This window comes from Equus przewalskii, chromosome 2 (assembly GCF_037783145.1).
Source record: "Equus przewalskii isolate Varuska chromosome 2, EquPr2, whole genome shotgun sequence".
NCBI lineage: Eukaryota > Metazoa > Chordata > Mammalia > Perissodactyla > Equidae > Equus > Equus przewalskii.
In genome coordinates, this window is record NC_091832.1 from 89464522 (window position 1) to 89485994 (window position 21473).

The window sequence follows — 21473 nt, forward strand, 5'->3', positions numbered from 1 at the left end:
AATAGGGCCTTAAACAATGTGTTAAATGATGACCTTGTGGGTAAAATTGAGACATATGGTACAGTTAAAAAATATATGATAATATGTATATGTAATTATGGAACAAAGTTTTTAATGATAAAGTAAATTGTATTATCATTAATAACAATAGTAAATAATGACTATTACAGTGAGAGACAATGTGCTAAATGCCTTAGATGCCTTGCCTTACTTTGCCTTCTGACAGGTGCTATAAGGAAGACACTATCATTATCTCCATCTTACAGATGAGGAAATTGGTCAAGGTCACCTACTTAGCAAATAGCAGGTCCAGAATTTAAATCCAGTTTTGATCCCAAGGGCTTTGCTCTTAATCACTAGGCTGTTCATTACTAAAAAGCCATTAATTAACAAGTTGGTGTGACAATAAAATAAGCCTTCATATTTTTCTAGCCCTACCATGTTGTACACTTAAACAATGACATAGCATAAAAATCAGCTTAATGAACGATACCAAACTTCAAAGGCTTGCTAATACATAACCCCTAAATTATTAACAGTTTTTCCCTGCAGGAAGCCACTAATAATAGGAAATGGAGAAAAGGAAGGCCTCCCTTTGGCTGTGCTTATAAGTACAGAGAACTCAAAATTTAGCAATAAAAAAGCTATTAACTATGCTTATATAGAATGAGAGATTATACCAAAGAAGAGCAGCTAATTCTCAACCTATGACCAAATGACGTGTTTTTTTAAAAGTTGTATTAAGAATGCAGATGAGTAAGGGATGTGCATTAAACAGTGAAGGATCTACCCGGTCATGTACCATCAAAGTATCTGATAAGTTATCAACGTGGTTAAAATATCTAATGTGTCCTCAAAGGGTCCTCTTCACGTTTATTTATTTATTTATTTTTTTAAGATTTTATTTTTTCCTTTTTCTCCCCAAAGCCCCCCGGTACATAGTTCTGTATTCTTTGTTGTGGGTTCTTCTAGTTGTGGCATGTGGGACGCTGCCTCAGCGTGGTCTGATGAGCAGTGCCATGTCCACCCCCAGGATTCGAACCAACGAAACACTGGGCCGCCTGCAGCGGAGCGCGCGAACCCAACCACTCGGCCACGGGGCCAGCCCCTCTTCACGTTTATTTTTCCACCTGAAAGTTGACCGAACCTTTAGTCTTTAATTTAATATATCCAGATAATCTATTTATTTTACTAAATGCCATTTTTGAGAAATAAAATCAAGGGTGGGAGATATTAACTCCCTCTTATATACAGTCTGAATAAATAAGGTTGTCACCAAAATGATCCACACTATAATTATAAGATAATTTTTTAATGATTCACTCATGTGAACCTGGTAATCTTTTATGCACACAAAAAGAAGTGCCATTTTTAAAATACTGATTGGTTTAATATAAATTTCAAAGAGAAAGAGAAAAATGACTCTCTAAGTAGAAAATATATTACATAAGAAAGAAGAGACTGAGGGACATAGTGAAAAATAAATCTGTACCTCCTAATACTTGTGCCATAAAATCTGTAAGGCGTGAGTCTTGGAAGTGCACTAATTCTTCCATATTACTGGGGACTATTCCTAATGCGTAAATTGTAATATGACAAAGACAACTGACATGGAATTGATGGAAGCAGCTGCATTCTGCAATTTAAATATGCTTACTTAGTGGAGTGAAAGATGATTGATTACTTCTTTTCTTCGTTCATGGTGGTGACAGTTGTGGTGATATTCCACTTACTTCTGAATGTATTTCTCAATGTCCTTAGTCCAGGCAACCCGGAGGAGTGCTCAGAACCTAGGATATTTGCCACATATATTTTCTTTGAGTCTTCTTATATTTGGGGAAGAAAAGAATAAATGACAGCAAATGTTATAAAAGTTAGATTTTTAGATAAAAACACAACTAAGTACTGTATTTGAAATGTTTCTGTTCAAAATATAAAATTGTGTTGTGCTGGTATAGAATATACCTCTCTGTGTGACTTTGGCTTGTGTGTACCTCTGTCTTTGGTTCTATTTATTTATATGTCTAAACTCAGCGACTTTGGAATTAATCTATTATAGTCCCACGTGGTATTTTTTTTAAAAATCTGTAGGCAAAGGGAGCTATTGACATTCTTCTCAAGTCTTTGTATTAATGTATTATATAGAACTTGCCAGCCTCAAGTGAGTTATGAAGTACTTACTGAGTGAGTGGAAGAGAATGTCCTACCTCATAGCAGCTCTTCATTATTCTATTTATATCTCTAGAGGTTTAATTTATAATTCAGGAAATTCGCTTATCTATTGTAAGACGAAAAAGAAAAAGTTCTTCCCCCTAAGGTGCCACCTTTTTTATGTCCTGTTTGCCTTGCAAGTTGAATGAGTATGTTGGGAATCTGGGTAATGGAGGGCAGAAGGAGAGAAAGAATGAGGAGGACTGGGGACAGAATTTATGATCCCGTAAGAAGGATATGTAAGTACCTTACCTATATGGGGAGGCAAATTCCTTTTAGCTGTTGGATTTTATATTTTGTGAAACAAGACATGCTAGAAGACATTGTAAGTATTAGATATGTAAAGTTCTTATTCAGTTTGACTTTATATAATTCACAGAATAAAGTTCTTGAAACAGGAAATTTACCTCTTTAATTATTTGCTTATTCATTTAAGCAAAATGGTAGTAAGAATGCTTAAACCTGTTGTTGGGGGAGTAGGGGAAGTTAATTTTGAACATAGAGGAGTGCAGAGGGTCGGGTCTGCCACAGGGCCTGCTAAGTCACATCGACTGAGGCCTCTCGTCTGCAGCAGAACAGTTACAAGTGGGCTCTTGTGGTCTTAATATCAGAGCACTGAACGAACTGTCGAAAGAACTGGTGTCAAAGCCTAGATGTGCCAACCAGCAGTGCGACCTGATAGACAGGTCAGGCTCTTTGCTCATCAGTTCTTTTAAAGTGATCAAATTAACCTGGACAGTCTTTGACTTCCTTTTTGGCTCTCAAATGTTTGAAGCTGATATAGCATAGCTTAGCTTTTACATGTTTGTCTTCTTTTTAGAAGTATTTCATAAAAGTATTCCTTTTAATCAGTTTCACGTGGAGTGATATATCTATTTGTTGTCATTTACAGTTGTCTTTCCCAGGAGTTATTTATATTTAATAAGCCTGACCACAGATGTACCATTTTAAAATTTTGTCAAGAAGACAGTTCTTTCTAGATGTCTTAATTCTCCCAGTTTTCCTTGTAAGAGTATAGTGCTGCAGAGTCCTTCAGCCCATGGACCCTTACCCTGAGGAGCTGATGGGCCCTGTCACAACGTTTCCTATTATCTTCACATTTTGAGTGAGTTTCCCCCTGCCAGCAAGCATTCGATCTGATACAGCATCTTCCTTCGTTGAATTCCATGCTTCTTGAGTCATGAAGTCTTCCTTTATATTCTTTAAAGCTTACTTTCATGCTGTATATCAACGTGTATACTATCCTTCATATTCACAGAGGGTATATCTGACGGCGATGATTTCCATGACCGTGTGGTTGGAATGTAAACCGAGACAAGGGGACTGTAGTGCTGTCAGTCCTAAATACAGGCAGTCCCCTCCTATGTGGGGAATTTATTCGTGTTTGTAATTCTTGCTTCACAGAGAAATCACACCTTGTCTCAAAATAGGCTGCTATATCTTTGATTCTTTTTCCCAAAATAGGGTTAATCCATCTACTATTGTTGCTTTGCAGAAGATGCTAGATTAGATTATAAGCTATTTAAGAAGAAGGAACATTGCTTATTTATTTCTATATCTCCAGGGCCAGAATACAATCGGAACTCAATAAATGCTTGTCAAATGGCTGATAACACATGTATCTTATCATTTGAACTGATGTTTCAGGTAACAGAGAACTGCATTGTTATTTTCTCCATGAGAAAAATGTTGAAATTTAATTGTTTGAAATAAAATAATCTGTTACTTTCTTTAAAAATTTCTACCAAATTCTCATTTTTAAATTTTTTCTGCCTCATAAGGCACCATGGATTTTAATTGCTTTTCCCAATACCACACAAATGAGCTAAAAATAAAAAAAAAAAAATATTGGGGTAACATTCTCCTCACTACCACCCCCATCCAAAGCAATGCATGACTAGCAATATTTTAAGAGATTGTCAGAAATATTTTCCTCTCTATTCATTTTGAGTACTGATGCATTCCAGCCAAAAAGAAAACCCCAGTTTCCCCCTTTTTCTCTTTTCATTCATGAGGTACTATATCTACTACCTTGTCAAATTTTAGATGATGTCATCTTATATTAACAAAGATACCTCTGTTGTATTTTCTCCATACTACTTTGAATAGATTTTGTCCTTGTATTTATAATTCTCTGATTTGTAAAATTTGGGGGCCATTTTGGCTTATAACATTGCCCTTAGTCCTTTATACTTACTCTCCAGATTTCTTTTCCCTTTGCTGTTTTGACAACTGTAGTAGAGTCCGTTAACCTGCTGTTTTGGAATTTCCATATCCTTTCATTACTGTGTACTAATATATTTAGCATGTTAAGTAGCTTCAGTGGAAGAGTGAATTTTACTATCTAAAAATCAATAGAATCATCTCTTACACACCTTTAAATGCTTCAACTATCTTCCTGTTGTAAGCCCATTACCTTCTCCACTGCCCACTTGAGTAAATTAGAAGAAAAATAAAGTCAAGGAAATGATATAGTCACAAAGGTCATATTTTGTGGATGAATGTGATGGGGTCTTTCTCTCAACTGTGGTTTTTCCTTCCTCCATCCTGATGCCTGTGCTCTCCCTTGAAGTGAGGGTTTTTATTATGTCCTTCCCTCTTGCATTTTCCCTGTCATGATGGGAAGCATCTGAGTTGCAAGGTTTAAGCTCATCTCTGTGGAATGTTTGCATTTTCTGGTCAGTGTGCTAGGTGCAGGAGATAAAATGAAGACAAGGAAAACACAGTCGTGGCCTTCACAAAGTTCACATTCTTATGGGAGACACAGAACAGTAAGCAGACAATTGTATCACAACTGGTAAGAACCATGATAGAGATGGGGATGGGATGTACAAAGGGGAGCCACCTGTAGGGAGGGAGGGGATAGAAGCCAAGGAAGGCTTCCTGGAGGAGGTGCTAGCTGAGCTGAGTTTATAGGATCATTACCTGTAGCCAGGAAAGAAGGGCATTCCTTTGAGGTATAGGGAATGCCTGGAGCAGAGGAAAATTGGCAAGAAACAACTTGAGTTCAGTGAACTACAGGTCATTCCAGGTTGCTCAGCATGAAATATTAGCCAGCTTCTACCTTTTCTAGTTGAGTCTTTTTCTTTAATGACTGAACTAGAATGAACAGACCAAATCATTCAAACTAGCATAAATGAAGCAAATCATTTTTCTGACCACTCAAAATCTAAAATCCAAATTCTACACACAAAACTCATCAATTATCACCAATTGGAGACTAAATGCTGGCAAGTACTATTTTTATGTTTTATTCTGACATCTGTAATAGACTTTCTTATACTTGGCCTTGAATTGAAGATGGAGTGCCAAGAGCTTGTGGGTTTGGCTAGACGAGGGAAGCAGCACTTTGTCCAACTCAACTTATATCCTATTCCTAGTTTTTTTTTGTTTACTTTAAAAACAACACAAACAATTACATAATTTGTATTTTATGACAAACCTAGAGAAAAGTTACTAAAACTTTCTTGGGAGTTTATTTTTTTTTTACGATTGATTTAATCTTTACCATTTTTAAAGAGATATCTCTTTGGGTCAGCCCGGTGGCATAGTGGTTAAGTGCACATGCTTCATTTTGGCAGCCCAGGGTTAGCAGCTTCGAATCCTGGGCACAGACCTATACACCACTCATCAAGCCATGCTGTGGCAGCATCCCACATACAAAATAGAGGAAGATGTTAACTCAGGGACAATCTTCCTCAAGCTAAAAGGGAAAGATTCACAATGGATGTTAGCTCAAGGCCAATCTTCCTCACCAAAAAAAGAAAAAAAAAGAGAGAGAGAGAGATCTCTTTGCTGTATTTTCCAAGCTCCTCTTGTTACTGCACAAAATTCTGGTTCTCTACCTGATCAGCATAAGCAAGCCAATTAATTACGGCATCAGCCTTTGGAGGAGAATTCAGCTTTTATTCTGTGAGATCAATCTGCAGGGAGACAGGGGGCTTTGCCCTCAGATCTGTCTCTCTGATTCAAGATTTGGGACAAAATTTAGGAGGTTAGGGAGAACAGGTTGGCATGCGGAGACGCTGGTGTGGCCGGTTTTCATTGGTGGGCTTCAGGCATTTTAGGGTAAGGTTTTAAACATTTATGATGGGATTCTAAACATTTATGCTGGGGTTCTAAACATTCGTGATGGAGTTCTAAACATCTTTGATGGAATTCTAAACAGTTTTGCATGAGGTGCAGAAGGAATTTTAACACCAGATCTTCCTGAATGAGGGACCCCTCACTTATGATAAAATTCCAGCTTTCAAGTTCTGGTCGTGTCTCGGTGCTTGGGTTCTGTGGGAAGGAGGATTTTTGGTTCCGAGGTCATTTCAAGTCATGATGTCTTCTTTTGCACATGCTCTGGCTAAGTGACTTTGCAGGTTTTCTGAAAGACAATCTTTAATCACATTGTTGATACGAGTTGAGGTCTGTTTGCACTGGCTCTAAATGGGCCCGTGATTATACTCTCATGTTTTCTTACAATCTCTTTTCTATAGGGTAGTGTTTTAGTGATTTCTATTTAGGTTTCTCAGTTCTCATCCAATCTGAAAAAGAGCCGACATGCGTTTAAGATGTATATAAATCTAAGATATTTCATGTACAAATGAGGGAGTGTCAATATCTAATTGGATTACACCGACTTATCTTTAGTAAATATAATGTGGTATTTGGAGAATAGACAATCTATGTGTGTTCAGTTGAATAATTAAACTACTAAACAACTGCATAATTGAAAGCTACAGAATGAATAGATTCTCTACAAGAATCTGCAGTGCATTAGAATAATGATTTTATAAGGCTTGACGCCAATCGAGTCAGATTCCATTTGAATATGTGACTTCTACTACCTCCTAAAAGCAAGAAAATGCAGGAAGATAATCACAGATGAGCTTCCTTTGGGGAAATATAGTGAAGACAACCTGTTGAAAAAGTGTTTGACTTTTTGATGAACCTCTCGACTCTGAATCCAAATTTCCAAAATCCTTTGTCCAAACCACTGACATCCCTAATGCACACACAAAGAAGAGAAATCAGCCCTGTGATGTCTCTCTGGTTTATCTTTTCTGCCCCAGGCTTCTTGAGCAGCCATCTTTCTTATATATTGTCTATACTTTTTGGCTTTGTTGAACACTTCTTTGGCATCTCTACTTTGATAATTCAGACTTGGGGCAGCTTGGCTTTCACGATTGCTGAATCCCATGAAAAAGCAAATGGGCATTACCTTGTTAAAGAGGCCCTGTTACAGTGTCCAAGAGAAACAATATGGAAATTTGAGTTGTGCTGCAATTTAGGGGGAAACAATTCTGTCATTTGTTTTTTATCATGTGTTCACCTTAGGAAGTAGACTTCAAGGAGAAGGTATCAATATCTGGACCAGCTTAGAACTTTACCCTGATTAAGGCATCACAGGGCCATGATGTGATCCAAGACGTCTCTACTACTTTTCTCTTAGGAGAATCTGTTACATGATATTTTTAGCAATTGTCTTGGCAAAAACAGTGAAAAAAAAAATGAAGAGAATACTTATTACACAGGAGTCTCTTTAAAAAGAATGTATAAAAGATTTTAGATAGTTTTCTTTGCTGAGCTGAGCCTATCGTATAGTCAGATTTGCATTTTCTATATCAAGAAATACTTGGCATCAGTGGAGAGCCAGAGCTGAAAGTGATGGACCCATTTACACAGCTGGAGTGTGTGAATGGAATTGTTGAAACTGTATCTCTATTACAGGGAAGAAGCATTAAAAAAATTGCCAAAAGCATTCATCATTTATGGCCTATTGTTCAACAGTTAATGCATGAATACCATGCCTTTCTTTTACCTGAGAATGTGACAAAATCTCCCCACTATCAACTCAGCAAGAATTTTGAGTTAAGAACATCTTATCTGGTCTTTTTTGTAACCAGCGCAACAAATTTGCATGGCAGTTAAAGTCAGGCCATATTTTTTCATCTTTGAGGTCAGTCTCCATTATATGGTATTTTAGGCTACAGAGGAAATTTTTTCGCTTTATTCATAGATTGATGTTCAATAAGGAATGCTACTAGATCAAATTGGCTTGTAAAGTGGATATCATTATATCTACACTGAGATCCTGATAAGTATATACAGTTTTGTGCTAATGTTGTAAACCTGTGAGTTTTGAAAGATCAGAACGTATAACATAAAAGTTAGATGGGAGACATTATTGGGAATTTTTCTTTTTTGATGATCAAGTTGCCTGATTTTTTATTTGCCCCAAGTGTTTCCCGTACAAACAGCAGCATTCCCACAGAGTCTTTGGGTGATGTGTCCTGGATGGCCAGAGGAGAGTTCTAGAGCTCATTAATCAAACCGCCCTTGATTTCTACTTAAGCTATTTTACCAAAGTGTATATTTAAAACACATTGAAGAGCATTAAAATGAAAGCAATAAAATCAAAAGTTGAAGGCCTAGTTTGGGGATAACAGAGAAAATGAAGAATTTTATATTTTGTGACTTACTTCAAAATATAAATTTTCTAAAAAATAATTGTTGTTTTATAAAAGAGAAGAGAAAGCCAAGGATTTTTAACCATGGTTTGGGAGATACAAAGATTGTGTGTAATCTTTCAAAAAAACCAGAGGTTAAAAAGCAGTGCATATACTGAGTATAGATAAAGCAAGTAATTAAATATTTGCTTAGAATACTAAAGAAAAATTGGGACATTTCAGAGACTGAGTTTTTGTCTTACTATAAAAGGATGCATTTATATTCCTACTCATGTTAGCTATGTTAGAATTCATGAGATCCCATAAATGGCTTAACCAAACTGACCCTACATTGAATTAAATACACACTTTTTCTTCTTCTCCAACCCTAGAGATATGCCAATAGAAGTTGTAATAAAATTCTTAAATCTTTGAAACATTTACACTTTAAAAATGAATGAAATATCGTAGTTTCTTTTATTGACTGGCTGTAGGTTCTTATATTTCAGATGAACGAAAATATATCTGATAAGGCCTAATATCCAAAATATGTAAAGAATTCATACAACTCAGTAGCAAAAACAACAAAAAAATTCAATTAAAATATAAGCAGACGATCTGAAAAGACATTTTTCTAAGGAAGACATACAGATGGCCAACAGGTACATGAAAAGGTGCTCAACATCACTAGTCATCAGGAAAATGCAAATTAAAAACACAATGAGATATTACCTCATACTTGTTAGAATGGCTATTATCAAAAAGACAAGAAATAACAAGTGTTGGCAAGGATGTGGAGAAAAGGGAGCCCTTGTGTACTGTTGGTTGGAATGTAAACTGGTACAGTCACTATGGAAAACAGTATGAAGTTTCCTCAAAAAGTTAAAAATAGAAATACTATAGAATCCAGCTATCCCACTTCTGGGTATTTATCCAAAGAAACAAAAACACTAATTCCAAAAGATATGTGCACCTCCATGTTCATTGAAGCATTATTTTCAGTAGCCAAGACGTGGAAATAACCTAAATGTTCACCAACAGTGAATGGATAAGGAAAACTTGGTATATATAAACATAACGGATTATTATACAGCCATAAAAAAGAATGAAAACTTGCCATTTGTGACAACATGGATGAAACTTGAGGGCATTATGCTAAGTGAAATAATTCAGAGAAAACAAATACTGTATGATCTCACTTATATGTGGAATGTAAAAAAACAAAAACTAAAACCAACCAAGAAACAAACTCATAGATACAGAGAACAGATTGGTGGTTGCCAGAGGCAGGGGGATGCAGATGGGCAAAAATCAGTGAAGGAAGTCAAAAGATGCAAGTTTCCAGTTATATTAAATAAGTCATGGGGATGTAATGTATAGCGTGGTGACTATAGTTAATAATACTGTATTGTGTATTTGAAAATTGCTGAGAGAGTAGGTCTTACAAGTTCTCATCACAAGAAAAAAAAATGTAACTGTATGGTGACAGACGTTAACTAGACTTATTGCGCTGATTATTTTGCAATATTATACAAATGTCAAATCATTACGTTGTATACTTGAAACTAATATAATTTTATATATCAATTATACCTCAACAAAAAAAGAAAAAAATAAACATAATTGACTTTATATATGGATCTGTGATATGATCTAATTGATAAAACTTAAAGATCGTGTTTATGTTAAAAATATAATCTCTTTGGATATACAACTCTAGATTTGAAATGTTGTCTCTCAACATACTGGAGATATTTTGCCGTCTTCTAGCTTCTATAGGTGCTTTTGAAAAGTGAGCACTGTGGCTAATTTTTAGTAGGGGGTAGCTTTGAATTTGGTCATTGAAGAGTGGGATGTTTGAAATCAAGGTTTCCAATGTAGTATCAATTCTGATAAAAATAATGTCCAGACTGTACTCTGAGAACACATGGTTGCAGAAGAATGGATGAATAGATCCTCACTTTAATGTTCAGAAGGATATTATATGTTATTCAGGTAGTGAATGAGATAGAGTCTTATAGAACCCTAAAATTTTGAAAGGCATTTTACCCTATACATTTAGGAGACTTGGCCCACATACCATGCTTGATATTATTTAAAGCCCTACATCCATTTCAATATCAAATTCTGTTTTTAATCAGCTTTATTGGTAAACTGGAGCCAAATAATCATAGATACTTGACTGGTGATTGACCTGATATTTTATTGCCCATTAAGCTTTGGCATCTGAGTGTAACAAAGGCATCCATTGTGCAAGAGCAATGGAGATAAAATTCTGCTCTGAAATATAGGGCTTGGGAGTGTGTGGTAGGAGTGCTGTCCTGGCGAAAAAAAAGTATCAAGTCTTATCTTAATAGCTGGCCCTTTACTTTTTCCCTAAACTTTTCAAAATTCTTGATAGCATGACCTCGTTCCTTCTCCCCTAATCACTGCCCACTCACCTTAAATAGAGTTTGTTCATAGTCTCCCTGTCTTTCTTCTGATAATATGTGGTTTCAGACAAGTGTGTTATCGACGCATTGGCACTCAAGTATGCATAATATTTTAATTGTAATGGATCTTAAGCCAAGGAATGAACCTTTCTGACATTTAAGAAATAAATCATTTTTAGTAGTAGAGCCATTTAAAACCTCTGAAATAACATATCAGTTGTCACCTACTATGTAAGTGGGTAAAATTGACTAAGAGTGATCAGAAGAAATTCAGAAATATATTTTTTCAAAGTGTGTATTATGTATATATACGTATAGTTTCATCTATATTTATAAAAACATATGCCTTAAGAAATCTTTAGAAGAGAAAGAAATTAATAGGTCATAAATTAAAAAACCATGTAGCCGTATTTATGAATTGGAATTTGATGTATCATTTTTTAATTTAATAAAGACTATATGTCTCAGAAACTACTGAAAAGATGAGATGTAACCACAAAATTCTTAGCAATTCAAACACAAATAGATTTTGATAAAAAATAAATTTTTGATCCAATAAATAATTAGAATGGTACTCTGATTAATGATTTGGCTAATTGATCCTCATCTGATGTACATATCTTTATAATTTAACTCTTAACCTTTTATTTTTTCTTTCTTCCCAGTGTTGAAGAACCCAGTGTGTAAATTATATAGATTTCCCACATCTGACAATAAGTGGATGCGAATCCGCGAGCAGATGTCAGAGAGCATACTTTCTTTTCATATTCCTAAGGAATTGATCTCTCTTCACATAAAAGAAGATTTGTGTAGGTAAGAAAAAGTAATTTTTAATGTCTCTCATGTTAATTATTTTTTCTATAAAACATTTTTTCTTAAAGTATGATGATGTAAAAATCTAGACTACTGCACTGTCTAGTATGATGCCGCTAGTCCTATTTGGCTATTAATCACTCGAAATGTGAATGTTCTAATTTGAGATGTTCTGTAAGTCTAAAATACACACCAGATTTTGCATTCTTAGCATACAAACAAAAAAAGGACTGACATCATAATGAAATCTTAACATTTTGGATATATTGGGGTTAAATAAAATATGTTAACTTCACTTGCTTGTTTTTACTAGAAAATTTAAAATTATATATGTGACTCTCATTTGTGGCTTGCATTAGATTGTTATTGTATCACTTGTGTCTAGCCAATAACCTGAGCTTTGACCTAGCTAATAATCCTTGTGTCCTTACCTATGTGCTTATGATCACTGTTTCTGTAAGGAATTCCTACTTGACCCTTCTTTGGACTACTCATCTGTAACAAAGTTTTCAGATATTTCTTGGTCTAAGCACTCTTTGAGATGATTGATACAGTATACTATGTGAATGGACAGTATGTCATACAACAAAATTAAATCCATTGCTATAATATAACAGAAGGATTTGAAGCTGATTGTTGATAAGAGTATCTCTGAGCCATGATTGATCAAACAATTTGTTTCTCCGCCTTATAAACTTCTAGTGACTTTAAAAATGCCAAATACTACATTATACTAAATACTGTTAAGGCTCTAAATCTCAGAAAATTAGCAAATATTTTTAATAGTTAACATTTTGTAATTGCTAAAATATATAGGAAAATGTAAAATGTCCCAAATTTGGATTTCTGCCTATGCTCGCGATAGTACACCAAGTTGCTTAATAGTATTGTGCTCCTTTGGTAGACTCTTCAGTCCCTGGGATGCCATAGTGACCTAAACCAGTGAGTGCACCATGGTCAAGCCTGGCAGTATTGACAAGATTTGTTAGGGTAGGAAGGACTGCGCAAATAATATATATCCCAGTGAAGAACAAAGAAAACAGAACCTGGATTTTAGGGAAAATCAAACATATAAGACATATAAGACAACTTCCTGGAGCTAGGGAAGTAAAGATTGAAAGAGGGACAGGAAGGCGGACACTTGAGAGTAGCAGCGTGATGATAATCAGGCCGCAGAAATCAGACAGCAGGTATTGACTCAGCCCGAGAGAACCTGGAGCATGTTCAGAACCTAAGCAGACTACTTATAAGAGCCAGCTGCAAGCATGAATTAGTGTAAGCCAAATTGTTCGATTTTATCCCTACCTAGGGCTAATAGTAAGAGTAGGTGATGGGCAGAAACTCTCAGGAAGGATTAACAAGCTTATGTGCAGATTAGAGGAGCATGGAGTTTGAGTTTTCAAAGTCATAAAAGAAGTGTCATCCTCAACATTGTTGTATTCTAGACTATTGGACACTAAGAAGCACTCTTACTGGAGTGACGTCAAGATCACATTTCACACGGAAGGGTGGGAGAGAATAACTGTGCCTCACAGAGGGTATAGAATAAGGAAGGACTCAGGAGACAAGCAGGAGTTAGAAGTGACAGGCAGAACCTAGCACCTTTATTTCAGCTGAGAGCCACAGAAGAGGAGTTGCCAGACAAAGCAGATTTAAGAAGTTGGGCTAAGGGGCCGGCCTGGTGGCAGAGCGGTTAAGTGTGCATGTTCCGCTTTCGTGGCCCGGGGTTTGCTGGTTCGGATTCCGGGTGCGGACATGGCACCGCTTGGCACGCCATGCTGTGGTAGGCATCCCACATATAAAGTAGAGGAAGATGGGCATGGATGTTAGCTCAGGGCTAGTCTTCCTCAGCGAAAAGAGGAGGATTGGCAGCAGTTAGCTCAGGGCTAATCTTCCTCAAAAAAAAAGAAAAAAGAAAGAAGTTGGGCTATGCTTTATCCTATAAAATTGCACCTGAAAGCTGCATCAAATTTAGCCAGTCCTAAATTCCCACTAAAATATTCATATAGACACAGAAAATGGAAAATGATGACTTTTTACAAAATACTGAAATCTATTAACATAATACTATATTATTATACTACATACTATATATAACACAATGACTAATTATTAGGCTCATATTTTGGGGTTGGAAGTATGAGTTGATGGACTAATGCTGTTTCATCTAAAAATACAGAAAGCTAGTGAGAAAGAAAGTGAAGAGAAAGACCACTACTGCTGCCCGCATCTGTCTTTTGTTATCAGTTTAGAAACCCCTTGAAGGCTCAGCAGCTGACCTTCTGCATGTCTACAGCTTTTGAGTTCTCCACAGGACTATCTCCAACCCCACCCTCCGCTCCCACTCCCTTTAGTAGCTCTCTGTCTATCCATTCATGGACCCTAAATCCCAGAGGGAAATATTGAGTATAGAATAAGGAGAAAGCAGCCATTAAGCCATTGAATTTTAGTAGACATAGCCTCTGTAATTACTGTTTTAATATTTTTAACACAACAAAGTGTTGTCCACCCATCCTGTTCTCTTGCCTTTCTCTGTATGTCTTTTTTCCTATGTATTTGCAGGAAAAAAAATTGCAAATGCATGGAAGGGGATAGCGGGCAGTTTTGGTGGAGACAAGGCACAGTTCCTCCATATATAAAGTTCCATTGCTAGTGACAACTCTAGGAACTGTCATCAGTATACATTGGGAATTGTTCAGAGAAGAAAATCCTATTTTGATTTTAAACTATAAAAACCTAATAGCTTCTAAAAATTGGCTAGGCACTGTGATGACCAGCCTGTTCCACATACCTTTTGCTTTTTCCAACAGCTTTTCTTTGTAGATCTCCCATCATTAGAATGTGTTTTAAAAATTCAACAATGAATCTTTAAAAGTTTATAAAGTAGGGAAAAAATCATACTGAAGACTCAAAAGGGAAATAGGAAAACTGACTAGCCATCTGGTTAGAGTATAAGAAGGTGTGGCTATTATGAAACAGAATCAGAAAACCATAAGAAAAGAGCCATCATCCTATAGGGAAAATGCTGAGAAGAAAAGGATAGTGGAGGGAATAATGAAATTTTAAAATACAGCAGCCAAATTAAAGCCACAGAAAAGAACCAGCAGAAAAGAACAGATCTGACACTGAGAAATCCTATCAGTAATGTGGAAGACAAACAGAATAAGCTCTCCTCAAACGCTGAACAAAGGTGAAGTGAGTTCAAAATGATGAGAGAGAAGATGCTAGATGTGCAGGGCACAAAGCTGGAAACTCCCAGATAATTTTAAGTGTTCTTGGGGAAGAAAAATTTGTGCAGAAGCTTGAAAGAAAACAGTGAAAATGTATGCAATTTTGATTTTTTCCTTTACGTGCTAAAATCAGGCTAAGTTTACACTTCTTTGCAGAAGCCCGTGGAATAACTGATTTTTGAATACTGATTTTTGAGAGGTAAAGGCTATGACCCCACTTTATTATATAGGGTCAGATTATGAACTTTTTATGAATGAAGGTAATGGAAATGACATAATTAAGTATGCAGGAGCTCAGAAAATGTCACCCACTAAACTTTCTTGAAAAATCTACTTGAAGATATGTCATCAAACTGAGAAAATAAATTAAGAACTATATTTGCAATATAATATAAATTGGTATACTATAAAAATTAAATTATATTATAATATGAAATTAATATGATATAAGATAATATAATAAATTAAATATGTAAGAATGAGACATTGTCCTGCAAAAGGACTTGAAACATTTTTCTTGGTTGGGTGGAATCTCCAGCCTGCACACAACTTTACTCTGAAGTTCTTTTCTTGGCCTCTTTAACCCTAGTCTTACTCAGACCCCAGAAAGTATTTTACTTGCCTCAACCTCCCTCCCAACCACACAGTTTAGATGGACTATCTTACTTTGTTTGATGAAGACTATGGGTGCTATAGTGCTGTTATCTTTTAGTTCCTGCAAGCAGTGCAAAATGCTCCTTTTGCATGCTCGGAAATCTATCCTGGGGGAATTATTGAACAAAAAGCTTGGAGTTTTTTCTTCAAACAAAAAAAACTTCCCTGGCCAACTTTATATTATGGTCATTTACATTGCTAAGAAACCTAAACAACTATTTTCTGAATCTTTAAAATAAATATTAGTTAAATTGTATCATTTTAGTTGGTGAAGAGTAATAAGTCAATGAGTAGCAGATGTAAGCTGTCACTAAGACCCTTTTCATAGTTTGTTCTGTGTAGGACCTGTGGATAGATGGAGTGAGCTAGCTAGCTAGCTAGATAGATGGGGATAAATAATCTTATTTTTGTTTAGAGAAGTCAGTAAATACAATATGAACTTATGAACTTAGCCATGCCCTACATCAAGTGTCAGCAAAAACTTTTTCTTAAAGGACAAAATAGTAAATATTTTAGACTTTGAAATGCATATGGTCACGCCTCTACTGCTTGGCCCTGCTGTTGCAGAAGCAAAGCACTCATAGACAACATGTGAATAAATAATTGTGGCTATGTTTTAACAAAACTTTATTTACAAAAATGAGCTTTCCTCTCAATTACTAAGAAGATGAATTTGCAAATGTGGTCAGTCCTGGACTTCCGTGGAGTCTGGATTTTGAAAATCCTACCCTTTCATGATAAATTGATTTCATGATAAATTGACTCTTTCAATCTCCCTTTTCACCCCAGATTTAAATTTTTATATGTAAGCTGGTGACCAAATACAGTTAGCTTCTCTGAATTGGTGTGTTGCTGTCTCTCTGTAGGACTGTTTAGGGAATTATTCTAATATTTTGTTACATAACTGCCCCTCCTTTACCAAGGGAGTGGAAAATGGAAGATGGAAAAGACTGCTATGATTACTGTCAGTCTCATAAATCAGTCATAAATTAGTCTCATAAATATCAGTCTCACAGAGAGAAAATCCCTAAAATTTGACTGTGGATTTAATTGTGAAAGAAACAGCAGTTAAGGAAGAGAATTAAGGAAATATAAGGTATATGTGTAGTCAAAATTGTCTTAAAGATAAGGCATTATTAGTGATTTCATAATTTTTTTAACTTGGTAAGAATGAAATTCCACTCGTAACATCCAAGTATGTTATTAACTTTCTTACATCTGAGATTTGTAAACACTTGACACAGTAAGTTATTGGGAGTGTTTGCAGAGACCACATGTGTGCATGATTTGCCTGTTTGAATTATGCATACCGGTATGCATAATTGAGGAAAACGTTATCCTTCTCAGCCAGTCATGACATGGAATGTAAATGTTGGCAGAGACATAATGGTGCGGAAGCTAGTTTCACATCACTCCTACGCAATGTCTGTCCTTGCCTACAGCTGCCACCTAAAAGCTCTCTTGCTGTTAGTCTCTTCGTCTCACAGTTAGTGTGACTCAACACGTTGCATTCAACACGAACTACTTTTATTAAATTTGAGATTGTGCATACACAAAGTCTTAGGGCTGTGATAGAATTTAAATTCTTTGGGGCTCCCTCCCGTTGGCCTAAGCCTTCTGAGTTCAGGTTCAGATACATCACAGCTTTTGCACTGGCGGTGAAGTGTTTTCACAACACTACACTTTGAATTTTATATTATGGTTTAGGTCCAAAAAATTCGCAAACAGGGAATCGTAGACATCACTCAAGTTATGTTTACTGCTGAGAAGAAAGGCTTACGTTGTGCTTAGCAGTTTTCTGATTCTTTGCTCCTGGAGCCATATTTTACAAATATATAAAATGTATATTGAATTTTTTCCAAAAAAATAATATATGCTCACTATAGAAAATAGTAAAGATATAGAAAATATAAAAAAGGGAAAGTAAAATCACTCTAACTTCACCACCTAGAAGGAAGGCTGTGTCTTATTTTCTTCATCTACTCTCATCTTCATAAGCCTCATTTTGGAAAGCAGAATTTTGCTCCCCATGACCTTTATGACCTGGTATCATGCTTAATTTTCCTTGCATATCTGAGTTGTATTATGAATGCATCTGTGATTCTGCCATATAGTGGTAAATAAAAATCTAGGCTACTAATCAGTAAAAATTATTGCATCTTAATTTTTATTGATACATTAAAAAGACTAGAAGAAAAAGTAGACTAGAAATAAACTAAACTATTAGTAATATGTATCCTAACGTGTTAACAATGATTATTTCTGGATGGTGGATTTAGAATGGTAATTTATTGCACAGCAATTGAAAAGGAATACACTAACCCTTACAAATAACAAAGAATACTTAGACTTGCCAGTTAACCATACCTTGGTTTCTTCTGGTTTAAACAGTTTACTTTCCATCCAAACATCAAAGTCCATTCAAAATTTAGGTCGTCCCTCATGCTTCGTTTAAAAATTTTGGATGACTGTTTCTTTAGGAAAATTACCAGGCATTCAGAATTTCACTTTTCTCCCTTCCCTACCTCAGGAAAATATATGGGTAAATGAGGATGGGCTGACTGTGTTTTCAGAGCAGCAGTGACAAAGGCATTCTTCATTCCTTGCAGTGTCCTTTGGATGCCTAGTGGTTTCTATTATGGGATGACTGGTAACCACTGAGATGCCATGGGCTCTATCTGGCCTTTTGGGTGATATGCTGGTATCAACTATTGGAGTCCCCTTGCCTCTTAAATTTGTACTTTTGATACTTTGTGTGGTTGTACATTTATCTATATGTTTAGTACAAATACACAGAGATGTCCATGTGGGAACCAGAGTATTCATAGTTTCCCTTTTGATTTGCAAGAGCTACTTATGTATTTAGTATATATTCAGTATATATTTTATGACATATTTTTTCAAATATTATTCTTAAATTTATATTTTATTATTTTTATAGTAAGATTTTATGTGTATTTTGTGATTTTTCATTATACTTAGAAAGTTTGTCTTTATTTTGAGATCAGTTCAATATTAATCGATACTCTCACTATTAAATTTTCATTTATTTTGCATTTTAAATTTTAATAATCAAGAATTTATTTGATAACATGATAAAATGAGATGTGAAATTAGCTACATTTCTGAAAACTTACTATCTTCAATATCATATTTTCAATATTCTATTTCTTTCTCACCTCCTTATAATACTTGCCAAGTTTCCATGCCTCTCCACTGTCATAAGCAAAGTAACTAAAAACATTGAATGGAGACAATAACAGCAAAATTACTTTCAAAAGAACTGACATCTTTGGAGTATTCACTCTTTACATTCAGGAATATGGTCTGCTCAAATCCTCTTTAATATGTACAAATATACTATTGTAGTTTTCTTCATATAGCTTTTGTATATTTTTTATAAGGATTAATATATTTGATTTTTATTGATCTTTTGAAAGAGGATTCTTCTAGACTTATCAATTCTACTGTTCCTGTTGTCTCAATTAGTTATTTCTATTTTATCTTTATTATCTTTCTTTTTTTAAACAGACTTCTTGTGTGAACTGCATACTTATATTTCTATTTATATTTTGTTTTGCTGGTTTTATTTCTATTCTGTCTTTTTTAAATTTTTTTATTGAGGTATAATTGACATATAACATTATATTAGTTTTACGTGTACAACAGGATTCCATATGTGTATATATTGTGAAATGACCACCTCAAGAAGTCTAGTTAACATCCATCACCATACATAGTTACGAATTTTTTTCTTGTGATGAGAACTTTTAAAATCTCCTCCCTTAGCAACTTTTAAATATGCAATATAGTATTGTGAATTGTAGTCACAAGGTTGTACATTGCATTCTCATGACTTATTTATTTTATAACTGGAAGTTTGTACCTTTCGCCTCCCTTCTCCCATTTTGCCCACTCCTGATCCTACACCTCTGGCAACCACCAATCTGTTCTCTGTATCTATGTCTATGAGTTTGTTGGGTTTGGTTTTTTTGTTTAGATTGCACACATAATTGAGATCACGTCTTTCCCTGTCTGATTTATTTCATTTAGTCTGATGCTCTGAGGGTTCATCCATATTGTCAGAAATGGCAAGATTTCCTTCTTTTTTATGGAAATAATATTCCATTGTATATATACACACCACATTTTCTTTATCCATTCATCCATCAATGTTTGTTTCCGTATCTTGGCTATTGTAAATAATGCTGCTATGAACAGGGGGATGTATATATCTTTTAATTTCTAGTAACTTAAAATTATCATTACAATGAATTAGTTGTTTTTGCAATGTTCTGTCTCTCTCTGTCTTTTCTGGATATTTGATCTGTTGAAGGCTGTGAAATAGTTATAGGCTAAAATCTCCCAATGACTTCTTTGTCATTAAATCTAGTGAACAATCTTTAGCCTTCATCTTTTTGGCCGCTTGGTAGCATTCAACTGCTTCTTGAAGCAGTCTTCCATCAGCTGCTATGGCTGCACACACCCTTGGTAGTCAGGTGACCTTCCTAGTCATGCCTTCTCTGTCTTCATAGGAAACTCTTCTCCTCCTGCCCATCTCTGAAATGTTGGTGATTCTTTGTGCATGGTTCTCCATCTCCATGCTCTCTCACTCTTTGTGCTCTTCCTGATCAGTTGCATCCACTCCCATAGGATCCATTGTCATCTGTGTGCTATTGTTTTCTAAATCCTCCAATTCATATTGTCTTCTGAGCTCCAGATACCTCCATCCAACTGCCTGCTAAATGTTTCCACTTAGATGTTTTGTAATTACTTCCAAGTCAACATGTCTAAGACATAGCTCATGTCGTTCCCTTTAAAATCATTCTCCCTCAATTAATTCCTTTCTCAGTAAATGATACCACCCTCTGTCCAACAGTCCAATGCAGAAACACAGGACATACATTTTTGTCTTGTCTCACTATCTCTATGCACATTCAAGCTCGAATATCGAGTATCAATTTCCAATCATTCTGATTCCACACTTTCTCTAAAACTCATCTGTTTTTTACTTTTTCACTCCATCTTACTCTAATCCCAACCCGCCATCATTTCTTGCCTGTGACAGTGCACAGTCTGCTAGTGGCTTTTCTGCCAATGGCCTTATTTCCTTAAAATCTATGGCTCACAACTCAAATTCACACAATCTGATTGAAATCTTATAAAATGCAGTTTTCCAGTAGGAGTTTAACCTCTGGAGGCCTATGCTGGAACTGTATATTGGGGAAGGAGAAGGAGGACGTTCTACTTACAAAGTACTTAGTGTAACACCTTGCTTCTGAGAAGTTTCCTAAATTAGTCCATATTCATGATACATAAGGGATTCGGTATTGTAAAGCAGACCAGTTCTTTGATCTAGCATGCTTGAAGGGTGGAGGAAATAGCAAGTGGTTTATTGTGGAGTGGTTATAATGAAAGGAAAGGAGAGTGACATGTTTAAGACAGCTCAGAGACCCTAAACACATAGAAGGTGTGTATATGTGTCTGTGTGTGTGTGCATATGTGCATCTTTGCCTGTGTTTATAATGCTTCAAGCTTAACAGTCCTTCAATTCAGGTCACATGCAGGTTATGTAGGTCTTGCCAAACAACCACCTATAAAATTTTTATAGTTTGTTTTAGTGTTGCCACATATTTTGTTTATGTTGAGTATTTTCTTCAGATTTTGTACTACTTCAGAGCTTTGCTATGCTCAGT

The 21473-nt window shown here is 35.6% G+C and overlaps 1 protein-coding gene across 35 annotated transcripts in view; it reads left to right on the top strand.

The window, feature by feature from the left end:
• Positions 1-21473, top strand: part of INPP4B (inositol polyphosphate-4-phosphatase type II B) — a 747875-nt gene that overhangs the window by 539613 nt on the left and 186789 nt on the right. For all 35 annotated transcript variants that reach the window (XM_070608969.1, XM_070608970.1, XM_070608973.1 and 32 more), the window contains one exon: positions 11746-11893. In XM_070608969.1, the coding sequence (XP_070465070.1) occupies positions 11746-11893 (148 nt within the window). The remainder of the gene's footprint in view (positions 1-11745; positions 11894-21473) is intronic.